This window comes from Fundulus heteroclitus, chromosome 18 (assembly GCF_011125445.2).
Source record: "Fundulus heteroclitus isolate FHET01 chromosome 18, MU-UCD_Fhet_4.1, whole genome shotgun sequence".
NCBI classification, from domain to species: domain Eukaryota; kingdom Metazoa; phylum Chordata; class Actinopteri; order Cyprinodontiformes; family Fundulidae; genus Fundulus; species Fundulus heteroclitus.
Window position 1 is genome coordinate 34,848,645 of NC_046378.1, and position 13,914 is coordinate 34,862,558.

The 13,914-nt window shown below is 37.8% G+C and overlaps 1 protein-coding gene across 5 annotated transcripts in view; it reads left to right on the top strand.

The window, feature by feature from the left end:
* nectin1b (nectin cell adhesion molecule 1b) overlaps window positions 1-13,914 on the top strand; it is a 263,771-nt gene that overhangs the window by 232,942 nt on the left and 16,915 nt on the right. For 2 of the 5 annotated variants that reach the window (XM_021319369.2, XM_036149602.1), the window contains exon 10: window positions 6,326-6,438. The exons of 2 other annotated variants lie outside the window; for them this stretch is intronic. In XM_021319369.2, the coding sequence (XP_021175044.2) occupies window positions 6,326-6,438 (113 nt within the window). Of the gene's footprint in view, window positions 1-6,325; window positions 6,514-13,914 lie in introns of all 5 variants that reach the window. One more of the 5 variants, XM_021319368.2, reaches the window with a different exon arrangement.

Here is a 13,914-nt window from a genome sequence, read left to right on the forward strand (position 1 = left end):
TGAGATGCATTATTTTAGAGTTATTTAACCTGACCGCTTGTGTTTAGCAAAGTATCTTCTAACATCGGGTAAGAAAATCAAAAATTTGTGCAACTGATGACATACAAATGTTCTTTTGTTTGTTAGTTTGTTAGGACAAGTCATCCCTGACCACTTTCCTCTGGTGATGCATTATAAACAAGACAAAACCCCCTCAAAAAAACACACTGGAAATATCTGCTACAATTAGTTACAATTAGTATTTTATTTTCTGCTTACAGTAGTTGTTGTCATATCAGTACCCCAACGGAGCAGCAGGTGTTTAGATCTGAACATCCTTGGAAACTGCGGGTAGATTTTTATTTTTAGATTATTTTCTTATCACCACTAACATTCCACTCAAAGTGTAGTTTATGGCTTCACTTAGGATGAATAGGATATCAATGAGGTTCTCAAAATGCTATTTGTACGGGACATGCAATGACTGCTGAGCTTCAAGTGTTACTAATGATAATTTTCTCTCAGGGGTGGGCGGGGGGGCAAACTGTCTGCAGAGTTTGAAGGCGACGTGGCTGTAATTTTCCCCCTGATTGCACTCTGGTCATGACAAATATTCCATATATTTAAAAATCTGGTGCGTGCAGAGTGTTGGTGCAGAGAAAATATGCAAGAGTGAGATTGGAAAGTAGATTTAAATTATTAAGATAACATTCGGCGATAGCTCCGATCATTTGCATGTAATTTGTTCTCAGATGAAAATAAAAACCTATCAGTCCAAATGGTAATACAACAGGTACTATAATCGGGGATTTCTGCACCAGAGTCCTTCAACTTTCAAAAATATTTTCCACTTATAAAGACCTCGCCTACACATCTCTCCTTAAAATGTCCATTCTTCTACCCTTCAAAGTTTTTGCTCATTACTGAGGAATATGTTGTTCCTTTAAAATCAGTTGCATATAGTAAACATCCAAGTAACATGTTAGCTTTTCAATCCCAACGATTGCATATTAAATTGATGTTATTGTCTCTATGCATAAAAATTACTGTATGTTATCTGTCATTCAACTTGGTATTAATGTAACTGTTTGTTTTTTTTTTAACCTTTATGCCTATTAAGCTTTGCTTGGATTGGGTTAGCTTGTGATCCACCCATTTTCCTGAGAATGTTCAAGTAATGTTAATGTTAATGTAATATTTTCTATGAGATATAAATAAAAAATGGATATGTACATAAAAACATAAACATATAAACATAAGAAATAGAAACAATAGAAACATAAAAATGCAATTACCTGATAAGATAGTTTGCTTCGATTTGTATGTAAACATGCATTAAATCCACTAAACCTGACAAGGTATCTAGATGCTTATTGGGTTGTGATGTAATCCTGTGTATGGCTGCCACTAAGGACTATTTTTCCATAACAATCTATCAGTTAATTTCCATACTAATTGATTCATCTAAATTAACAACGTCCTTGAAGAATCAAGATCAATTTTATTTTAAAGTGCCAACTCCAGCTTGACAATAATAAAAAAAGAAAGCTCTTTTCCTTGTGTAGTAACATATAATATGCTGGAATATTTGGCAGGATGTGAACGCGAACTATAATGAATCTGAACTGGAAATAAACAAAAAATGGCATGAGTGGAGTCATGTAAACCCTTTATTTAAAATGTAAATGCTGATATTTTCTGATCTTAGACACTTTTTTTTTTCTTAAGCATGTAGTCTTGTCTACAGGTTGCCCTGAGATGTACTGGTGAGCTGTCAAGAGTATAACCGGCCTCTTGCCAAATGACAGCTGAGGAGTTGGCACTATCTACATCCCGCACGGATGAAGGTTTATAGATAGTTTATGGCTAGATATACAAATAGACCACATAGTCCCTGTCAGCTACACTGCTGCAATTTGTGCCCAGGTCTTTAACTGTATTCATATCTGCAGGATTTCTAATTACATAATAAGCCTCAGAATGTTCTTTTCATTCCTATATTCAGAACTGTACAAGCTGCTATTTCTGAATACAGACTGCTATAATGAAGGATGGGGGCGTTTATCACAACAGACTTCAGAGCCTAATGATGGTCTTAAAAAGCTTTGGCTTTCTTCCCTATAACTTTCTATGTGTTTTAAATATTGGTGGAAGGGTCTGAAAGGCCCTTGCACCCAGCAACAGTGTTACTAGGTAACAGGAATTTAATCTGATGCAACCCGTTTTTACTAAAATAATATAGCAGAGGCGACTTCACACTGTGTGTGAAGCTGATGGGTTCAGAGCTCGATAAAGTGGGAGTTCCCTATAAAACAAAGTTAAAACATATGGCGGTGATATTTCTTAACCTGTTTTTTATGTATATTATTAGTGATAAGAACTACTGGCACGGTTGTAACAGCAGCCACTCTGTGGATCCTCTTGGTCATAAATTATCCCAATCTTGTTTAAGTCTTCCAAAAGGGTGCTGACATTTGCAAAAACCTTTATGCCCCATGACAGATTGAACGCTCAAAGAACAAAATAAAGCCGTTTTGTATTCCAGTTAGTCTCCGCATTGCTGCTCAGTCTCCTTGTTGCTCTGCCGTAAAGCTCCAGACTTTTCCCACAGTTTTTATTACTGTAAGAGTCCGACATAAATCTCGTCTCTCTAGACGTTTGCACAAAACACATAACATAACATCCATTTTATATTGTCTTTTTATAAGCCAGAGATTTCTCTCAAGAATGTGAAGCTGAGCAGCAGAGTGCTCATTCTGCAGCCGGCAGCTAGAGTTCACTAGCAGGCTCACTTTGCCCATACGTTTAAACGCTGACTAATAGGACGAATCTAATACATGCATCTTTTGTTACATTTAGAACTTCTGTTCTAATTATTATATCTAATTATAATTTGTGAGATTACCATGTACATTTTCCTATTAAAGTCTGCAACTATTTGTGGGTATGTTATTCTGTGTGGATGAGTGCCCTGACATCAGTATTGGATCTAATACTGATGATAAATTGAATCGGGCCTACCTCTACTTAAAGTGTACAAGTTACTGTACTGAAGTATGTATAGAAAATGTGTGTCTGTGTGTGTGTGTTTTTTTTTTTTGGGGGGGGGGGTACCTGAGGTACAACAGAATATGTAGAAAGGTGTATTTAGAGCAGCCATCATCTTCTGCTGCCCTGAAATGACTCGCTATTTATATTGACACTATAGGTGACTCATTTGATCATCTAAATAAAAAAAATACAGCTAACATGCAGTAAAATAATAATAAAAACATGAGCCTGTGGCATACTCAGCTACTTTTTCTGGCTTTTGAGTGGCAAAAAAACATGTAAACCCTAAAGATTTCCTTACTGAGTTTTCTGTCTTCCTTCTCTTTAAATAAATACTTTCTACAGCCTGTTTTTATTTCATCAAACATTCGGGATCTGCAATATTAAAGATCTATACACATGAGGTTGAGCGTACATGCTCAGCTTTTTTCATTTTATTGCTAAACAAAAGGCAGTATTGTGATCTTTTAAATTACAGATCAAGCAGATACCTGTTGACTTCTCCCCTTTCTAGCATTGATGCAACTCACTCAGCTTCCAGGAAAAGGTTTCACTGGAAGCAACAGCTACTACATTCTTAACGTTATCCTGCTAATGTAAGGTGTGCTCAGGTCTCAAGTAAAACGGGTTTGGAGTGGATGATAAGACAAAACAAACACCCACACCCACACATGCCTGTGGGAAAAAAAAAAAAAAAAAGAAGCTCTGTTTGTACATTTGCTACTGTGGAAAAAGCCTAAGGCACATAAAGCATCTGAGCAGTTTTGTGCATTAAGAATTAATAGTTTGGGGTTCAAAAACATGTCTTGTGTTGGAACATATCCTCTCACAAAGTCTGTCACATGTTCTTTGGCTCACCAGGTATGAAGGCCAGGTTCCATATGCAGCAGATGCACGAATGACAAGGGCAGTAAAAAAAAAAAACTTTCAACTGAAAAAAAGGATTACCAGGATTTTACATGAAGTGCTTTACACACCCAATTTACTTCTACATACAAATAATATGCATTTTTTCTGCATGGTGATATTTCTTTGCTCTGCAGACAAAAATGAAAATAGTCAGCATTCATAATTATGGATTTGTGGAGTCTTATCCACAATGTTTTAGCTTACTAGGCAATGATTAAACACAACTTTTTTTTCCATCTAAATTATTCCATTGTAGCTCTGACTGTATGTTAGGGTCCTCGTCCTGCCGGAAGGTGGACCTCTGTCCTGTTCTGAGGTCTTTTGCAGCCTCTTACAGATTTTCTCAGATAATTGCTCTGTTTTTGCTTCTGCGATAAGCCCTTGTCCCTGCTGGCCAAGAGTCCCCACAGTATGATTCTGCCAGCAGGTGGGGCTGCAGGGATGGCGTGTTCAGGGGGGATGTGCACGGTTAGTTTTCACTGACAAAGATGAACTCAAAGTTCATCTTTGTCATTTATATGACGCATTTTCATATATAAAAAAAGCATCTTATAAAAAGGCCCTATTCAGTTGTACATATGACTGATATGATTGATGTTTAGTTCCTTCAACTTGGAGGTAATTCTCTGCAGCAGTTTTCGCTTCTCCAGACAAAAGAACCATATTAAGAGTTGATAATGACGGATATATGAAGATTCATCTCCACATTTGTGACTCAGCGAGTAGACCAGTTGTTGTGCAATCTGAAAATTGTCGATTTGCTTCCATCTTCCTCCTGTCCTGCTGAGATGCCTGTGGGCAAGGCACTCAACCACAATTTGGGTTACTACTTATAGGTAGATGAGTGTGTCCGTGTTTGTGAATGTGGATGAGTGGATGTGCATCTGGTGTAAATCCCTTTCAGTGCTCAGTCTATTTTGAAAAGCCTTTCTGTCTGTTTACTGTTGCTCTGTGTTGTTAAATAACTAACTTGTCACCTGATTGGATTAAAGTCTGACTGGGCCTTGGTTTTAAACCATTCCACTGGACCTCTGGCTGTTTAAGGTATTTGATCCGTATTTCTAATGGTCGACTAAGGAGGGCCGTCCATCATTCCGCAGCGTCACGGAGCCGGTGGGAAGTGTGACTGAGGGGTTGGACTCTAAAACCATCACTGCTCACAATAGACTCAATATGTGTTTGCATCCCTGCAGTTGTTTGCACAGTTTTTTTTTTCCATTTCTTGTCCAATATTTCTGTTGTATTTTATGCACAAACAAACATGCACATGTACATTTAAAAAAATATTCTACTCAGTTGTATGCTTTTTTTTATAACAACTGCACTTGATTTTTTTCTAATGGTAGAAATTTCCCTTTTCCGTAGTTTTTACATTTGTGTGAATCCCTTTGCTTCTGCTGGTATACCTGGATTTCCTCATTAAGCGACAATAAAGGTTATTTCTCTTGTAATCTATCCTACGATGGGATAAACCGTTTTTGCACTTCCATTGTTACATACTGATCATTCTGTTCAGGCCATTTGCAAAATCATCGACTTGGCCAGATGTGCATCAACTCGATCCGTTAATCAATCATCCGGCTTGTTTTTCACAATCAGTGATTAGGCGCAGCCTGAAGTCTATACATGCACGCCAATCTTATAGAATATTGAAGAAACCAGCCAGCCATGTCCATTAAAACGCTTCTGGGCACGTCTCCATGTTTTGCACAGCAACCTCGGTAACAAGCATGATGGCTGAATTCGGTAGTGATCGAGGCGCATAAATTACAGTCCTTGTGGTTTGAGAGATTGTGAGGACATGCGTTTACCATAATTCAGTCCTTTGAGCTGCGTGCAGCCAGTGTCTGCTTTACTTGTTTAGTTCCAGGGTCTATTTTCTGTTTATTCCATTTTCATGCTCATCAACTTTAAACATTGCATAAATTCGGAGAGACGCACATTAGTGTACAGACACAGCTCCGAGTGTGTATGAAAACACTTTAATTGAACAGTTCTTTTATTCAAGAAAAGCGTAAAAGCCAAAATTGTCACCGTGCACAAAGAGCCTCTTCCATCTCTAACCTTTTATTTATCACTCCGTTTTGATTTGTGTGTTTTATGTTTTTCTGTGCAACATCTCCATCTTCTTGTTGGCTTGTCACTTTTGATAATTTTCAGACATCATTTTTTGTATATGTTCTGTGCCAGCACATTTTTCTTTGCTCTGCTCTCTAACACACGCTCTAAATTCCCCACTCCCACCTTCAGTCATCATTGTTTCTCACCTTTTTTTCCCCATCCTACTCTCTGTCAGTCTCTCTCTGTCAGGCTATCTGTCTCTCTCACTCTGACATTATTTTGGCTGCCTCACTCCTCACACACCTTTCACCTCTCTTGTCTCCAGAACTCGGGCCACAAGGACTGCGATGTCCAGTATGCGGAGCTGGATACTGCAGCTTTGGCCTCGTCTCCCAGCCCACGAAGCTCTGCTCACACTGGCCCTGGGGACCTTGTCGAGTATGCAACCATCCAGCCTAGCTCACACTAGCGCATGCCATTATAGGCCTTTTCCCCTCAGACTTTGGCCTCAAGGTACACAGACTGATGCACTCCAACCCTCCGTTCATGCCCTCTTTCACTCGCATTGACTTCCTTTTATGTTTTCCACAAGGTTCCCATTTCTACTTTCCTCTTTGGTCTTGGTCCCCCTTTTGATATTCCTCTTGCTGCTGTGCAGAAAGTTTATTTGAAGCAGATATATATATATATATATTTTTTTAGGATATTTTAAAACGCAAAGTGTCTCCAGCAGAAAGGGTGTGAATCATATGTGCAAAAGACAGAGTGTGGAGCGAAAATCCAAAAGCATGGTATTGTCAGAGATCGTGACATCTGCCGCTCTAATCCTAAAAAAAACTTTTGGGAGAGTTCAGAGAAGATATTTTTTTCACAAGAGAATTAGCTTCAGGGATTCAAGACAGTATTTGCCTTACAGGTACAATTCAGTGGTGCAATTTCTTCACAAACCAATATGCACTGATAATATATATATATATATATATATATATATATATATATATATATATATATATATATATATATATATATATATATATATATATAGAAAAAATTAGCTGAATAAAGACAAAAGTATTTCCTGGAAAGGATTTTATGAAATTCAAAGATTTTAATTAAAGCTCCAGTTAAAGAGAACTGTATGTGTATTTTGCTTTTTATGTTTTTTAAGTTGATTACATCATATCGACAGATTTCAGCACAGCTTCTGTGTCACTCGTGTAGCATTTGGATTGTGAGGGCTCAGCTTTATGTGTTTGAGCTTGTTTGGCTCTGACGAATCCCAAAGCCATGGTGGATGAAGCTGCAGATGGTGGAACTGAAGCAAGCGGTGACAATGACAATGAATGTCTTCAGAACTCAACATCAACAAATCTATATGTGATATTTTCTTATGTGAACGTGATTTTTTTGTACTTATTTACCACTAATTAAATGACTAAATGTCATTTTCTACCCTGCAGTGCATTGCAATGGTATTTATACCCCCTGAGCTTTTCCATACAGTTACAACCTCACACTTCAGTTTAGTTTATTAGGATTTCCTGGAACAAACCAACAGAAAGTGGTGCATACTTTTAGGGGGTTAAGGTAAAAGATTCAATTAAATTCAATTAAATTTTATTTATATAGCGCCAATTCATGATACATGTCATCTCAAGGCTCTTTACAAAGTCAGACTCCATCAGATCCTCCAGGTTGGTCAGAAAGTTTCCTCTCTAAGGAAACCCAGCAGGTTGCATCAAGTCTCTCCAAGCAGCATTCACTCCTCCTGAAGGAGCGTAGAGCCACAGTGGACAGTCGTCTGCATTGTTGATGGCTTTGCAGCAATCCCTCATACTGAGCATGCATGAAGCGACAGTGGAGAGGAAAACTCCCCATTAACAGGGAGGAGAACCTCCAGCAGCACCAGAACCAGGCTCAGTGTGAACGCTCATCTGCCTCGACCCACTGGGGCTTAGAGAAGACAGAGCAGAGACACAGAAAGCACAGAAGCTCACATTGACCCAGGAGTACTTTCTATGTTAGATGGTAGTAGTCACAGCTAACAGAACACCAGACCAGGCATACCTTCTATGAAAAGAAAAAAGACAGAGAACATAAAGTTAAAAGTTGAAATAACAACAAACAATGCAGATTGGAGAGCAGTAGGAAAACCCAGCAGACTGAGAAAAATGGACCCTGATAAGATGTGCGATGATGTTTTTTTTTTAAATAAACATCTGGACAGTGTTTTGTGGATTTGGTGTTTATTATGTATGCATTTGTTGTGATTTGGCTGCTACCTTGGCCAGGTCTCTCTTGTAAAAGAGATTCTGAATCTCAATGGTTAAATAAAGGTTAAATAAAAATTTAAAAATTAAAAAAATGACAAAAAGTGGAAAAGCTGCAGGGGTAAGAATGCATTTCAAAGCTATTGTAAACAGTTACGTGGTTCACCACTGCTGTGACACTGCATGTTGTCTGAAGTCAGACTACTTTAGCTCGCCTGAACAACTCTTCTTATTCTGCGTGCTGAGTGATGGGATTATTTTCTTACTTTTCCCCTCTGGCACTGACTGAAATATGCTGATTGCATAGTCTGCACTGCAGGTGCACACACAGTGAGGCTAATTGGTGGGATTAGGTTTATCATAAACCTGGCTGTGGAACCAAAGGAGTGGGTGATGCAGCAGGCCTGCACAAAGCGTTGCGATGAATCGAGCCGACCGTGTGGATTTCTTATAACAATTTGGCTCAACATGATCTCTGGAGATCTTTGACAACATAATCTGGACTTTCCCATCTGCCCTAGTCCTCTTTATTCACCGTTTCCATGTGCTTCGTTGCTACATTTCCCTGTAATCCATGCAGTATTCTAACAGCTGGAATGTTTTCCTCCAATTATGCAAAATACAAGATCAAAAAATACAAATACAACATCTCTGAAGAAGGGATTTATATTAAAACATTAAAAAAGATAAAACATAACAATTAAAATTAATGTACTGAAAGGACCTCAGGTCAGTTGCCCTATATGATGTAATCAGAGGTGTTCACATGGTGAAGCTTGCTTTTTGACGGTAGATTTAATCTTTTTTTTTCACATCATTTCTATTTTTTGTAGATGAAATCTTTAATAAATAACAATTTACAACAAAATAGTACATAAATAGAAAACCCTGACCATGGTATTTTCAGTTTTTGACAAACTGTCAAAAAATTATCAGTGAGTAGATTTCACCAAAAGGCCTTGGCAGTAGCTGTTCTAACAAATATGGTGCATAATGAAGATATTTCATGTAAAACAGTGTTTGTCTCAACAGTCACTAATATTTTAAATGTGTTCTTCAAGTGATTGGACCCTCTTGAAAACCCTGATTAGTAATGGAGCAAAACATGCCCTCATCTACCAGATTATGCCCTGATATGTCATTTGAACCCTGCAGGAAAGCTTAGAGAAATCCCTCCATCACACATGAACATGCTCCTCAACAACACTTGAAATCTACTTTATACACATGCAGTGGAAATGGGACGTAAAGTAATATAAACGATCCTGTTGGTAGACGCGGTAGACAGGTTTCTAATCCGCTAAGAGTTTGGAACTGAGATTTTTCTCTTTCTGATATAGTTTGATTCAAAAGAAGAAAATGCACAAATAAAATACACTATTAGGCCTGAAGACAGGAAGACATTTCATTTTTGAAAAAAACATGTTAGTGTTGCATAAATCACTTATAACGCACATTTAAACCACAATGGTTGGACCAAAGTACTGTTCAGCAAGGTAAAATATAGCAAGACACAAAATATTGTAACAATAAGACAATAATTTAGATTAAAATAATAATAACAATTTGAGATATAAATTGAGTTAAAAAAACAGATTTAAACCAACATGATTACATCAGGAAGATAAAATAAACAAATAGCTTTTCAGGTTTTTTTTTCTTAAAGCTTTCCAGTGTTTGAGTGGTGGCTCCAGCCATCTTTATAAGAACATCTGGTTGGTAGACAGAGTTACTAAATACATTATATAGTCATCTTTTTTTTTTCTTGTTTTTTGTTGTTTGTTTGTTTTATACACAAAACTAACAATCTTAAAACCTGATCAGGTATTCACCTACTTTTTTTATAGTGTCCTGTCTGGCAGTGTGGCAATACAAATTGTTGTCTTAATGCCAAAAAAAAGCCCAACAGATTTTACTTTCACAAGTGGAGCCGTACCACTTTCACCACCATAGTGCTCCGCTTCATTTATACATGCAAGTAGCTTTATTATAATTTATGCTGGGAATATTTCATGTTATATGGACACTAAAACAAGGTAGAAGAGAAAAAAAGTAGAAATGGTGAAAGAAAAGAGGAGAGAAAAGGGAGACAATGATACAACATCCTCTGCCTGCTTCTTCACCTGCAAAGAGAGATGTAAAAAGAAAAGCACAACCAGCCGATAACGTATTACAGACACAATCAAGTAACGCCTTGATACCATCACTGAATTATATACAGTATTAATTAATACGACATGTATAAAGTGAAATCTAAAGATAATAATGGTTTTATGTATGGAAGTGAGTCTGTAACCTGGATCCAAACACCTGTATTCACTTACTGACAGCATCTGATTGCTTTAGATCAGGGATTTTAAGAGACGTACGGTGGAAACATTGTGTTTTGTCACAGCAACCCCCCACCCCCCGCGCACACACACACACACACACACACACACACACACACACACACGCTTATTTGCACTACTGTTAAAGATGTGGAAAAGGTCTTAAATTTGAAAAGCATTCTCACACTGACAAAATGTTATAAAGACCATAACCTTTAATACTTCTTGATGTTTTCATGGAGAAGAGTCTTTCACATCAAGGGACAATCATTTCTTCAGTATCACTGTCATACTTAATGACACACGTCTTTAAACCCCGTTTGCTAGTTGGACACCACTTGGTCATTTCTCCTGTTTCACAAAGAGTACAAAACAATTTAGGGGTCTTTGACCATTCCTTTTCGCACAATCTCTAGATCCCCCAGAGTCCTGGGTTCTTTCGTTTGCTCTCTTCTCTTCAGGCCAGCCCGCAGGCTTTCTATAGAACTTAGATCTGTGGACAATGATGGCCATGGAAGAAGGTGAAACTGTGTAAATTTGGCCTTAGGTTTTGGATCCTCACCCTGTTGAAATACCCGATTATGACCCATTGCAGTTTGCTGGTATAGTCCAGCTGATTTTTATTTAAAAAAAAAAAGGTCCCAGGGTGGTAAACTTGAGCCCTGATGAATCCTCCATCATATTTAACAATGGGGATAAAACTTTTATTTACACATTTTTTGTTTCACACTGAAGCATTTGTTGCTTCTGGAGCTTCTTGTTAGACTCATCTTACTAAACGACATGGTCCCAGTTACTTCCAGTAAGTTTTATTAAGCTCCACACATTAACATTTTTGAAGGTAGGACAACCTTGTTTTGAACTCAAAACGTATTTCTTTGACTGTAACTGTAAACGGGGGAAGGCAAGTAGCTATTTTCTTGAAGCAATTTTTTTATGTAATTATGAAGATCAGCTAAGATCTGCTTCACCTGAAAGGCATGTCCTTTCCTCTTTACCATTTTGTAGACAGGCTTAGAGAAATGAGTTTCATGCCATTTCATATTTTTACCCTGGAGAAACAGGAACTAATTGATTACTGTTATGATAGATACTCTGTGGGTGTCAACAAATGTGCCACAGGGGATTTTGTTATTTCCTGATGTGGGTCGTTTCCCCCCTAGATTTGGCTGCAGCAATAAAAATAATAAAATCAAAGCAAAACCAAAAAAAAAAAAACTGGTTGAAAATTTGTGGTGTTTCAAAGAGTTCATCATGACATGATCTTGAACGAAGATCCTGGGATCCTTTGAGTAAAAGAAGAAAACAAAAAAAAAAAAAAAAAACAACAGCCCCACAGCATGACGGATCTTCCACCATTGGCCTTTGGAATCAGATGTGCTGAGAAGTATGGAGGCACTGACACTCAAGTCACGTTTCTCAGCTGACCTGGATCTGATTCTTTTCTCCGGAAAGGAGAAAAAACTGAAAAAAGAAGCACACATCAAGTGGATCTCCTTGAACACAGCCGCTGGTTGCCAGGAGACTCTTTGTTTTCTGCTTACAGAAGTTCTAATTATTTGCTGCGTTATGACTGGCTGATTCAGCGTGACAGCTATGATAAATTCAAACTTCCTCTCTGCGCTATCAATAATGAAGGCATAAACGAAAGTCAGTTCATTTAAAAATTATTCGACACGCATGAAGAATAATAATAGAATCATGTCCCTTAGCTGTTCTAAATAATAAAACGGCACAATGCAGAGAAAACACGTGTCAGTCAGCTGCTTTACACGGAACAGATTTATTTACGGAACACAGGGACTTTATTACAACCTGCAACTTCAAAGAAAACATTTTAAAAGATAGATTGAGGGTAACAATGTCCATTTAGGTTCCCTGGATATTTTCCACATGCGTTTTATGTATTGTTAATTGGTTTCACCGCTTGGCAACATAGTCTCCTGAAGCACGTGGTCCATTTTTTTACCCCAGATGTCGCAGGGAGGTGAAGAGGTGATGATTGCTGAAATCTCCCTAATGTGAGATTTGTATTTCTAACACATTGTTGGGTAAACTATCAGTGTACAGCACATTGGAAATGTTTAGGGTAGACAGTGTTATGTAGGTGAAACTGCATTGCTGTTACAACAAAGAGAAACTACTAAAATGGAGAAATGCCTCCAGCAGCCCTAAGCACAGACCAGAGGTGGCAGAAAGTGATAGAAATAAACTTTTCACAGCTAAATCAGCAGCTGCAGGTGGAGACTTGTTGGAGAAAAAGGCCAATTAGGAGCTGTGTGTGAGACGACACCTCAGCTGCAACTGCACCAATTGTTTGTAGCAGTTTTAATAATTAGCAGAGAAGCAGCATGCTCTAATTCTGATGGGGACATAATGATCATATACAGGCTCAATGCACATTCTCGTTGCACGGATACTCTGGGTGTATTGCGCCACAGAGAAGCGTGCGTGTATGCACGTGTTTAAATACGAAAACGGTGGAATGTCAAAGTTGCTGGGACACCTTGTTGTGCCAAAGACGTAGATTTGTGGCTTTGTGTAGATTCTACATGTCAGTGGAATTTTGCCCGAGGGTTTGAAAACACTTCTTCCAAAAAACAGCTTGATGTTTAGGTAATTATGGTGAAGAGTTCTTTATTATGCCTCATTACTAAATCGGTGATAGATCATAAGCTGGGCTGAGATGTTGTTGGAAGACAGATCGCATGTGATTCACATTATTTTCCTAATCAACAAACTTCTCCCTGCCACCCAAGCATCAACTCATTTTCTCTTTTGCTCAACAAGACAGAAATGTTTCATCACAGAAAATGTATTTTCTCTCAAATATTTAGTGTTCATTTCTAGTGACCTTTCCCTGGAAAGATAACGGTAAACATCATTGCAGCATTTACCAGAAGACAAAAAAAAATAGAACTGCTAATCTGATACCAGAAAGGCAGTTCATAATCTTTTCCACATTGTAAAGTTTTCATACTGCTTGAGGTGTTAACTCTCACTACTGTAAAGATATTTTTTTCTAAGTTTGTCCTGCATGTGAAATGCAGTCCTTCTTTGCATTAAAGTAAAAAAAAAAATCTCTTCTGTAAATAGATAAAAAAACAAATGCATGTTTTAGGGTTTTCATTTATTTGACACCAAGTAGTCAATATCAGTTGATTGGTTGCAGTTCATAGACATAAATATCATGGCAAACCATGTTGAAAGGGTCAGGTTTGTGTTTTAAAATCCATTTGCCTTAAAAAAAAAAATCCCTCGATTCTTTTGCGAAGTAAGTTTCTAATAGTTTAAAGTCTAATATCAGCTTATAC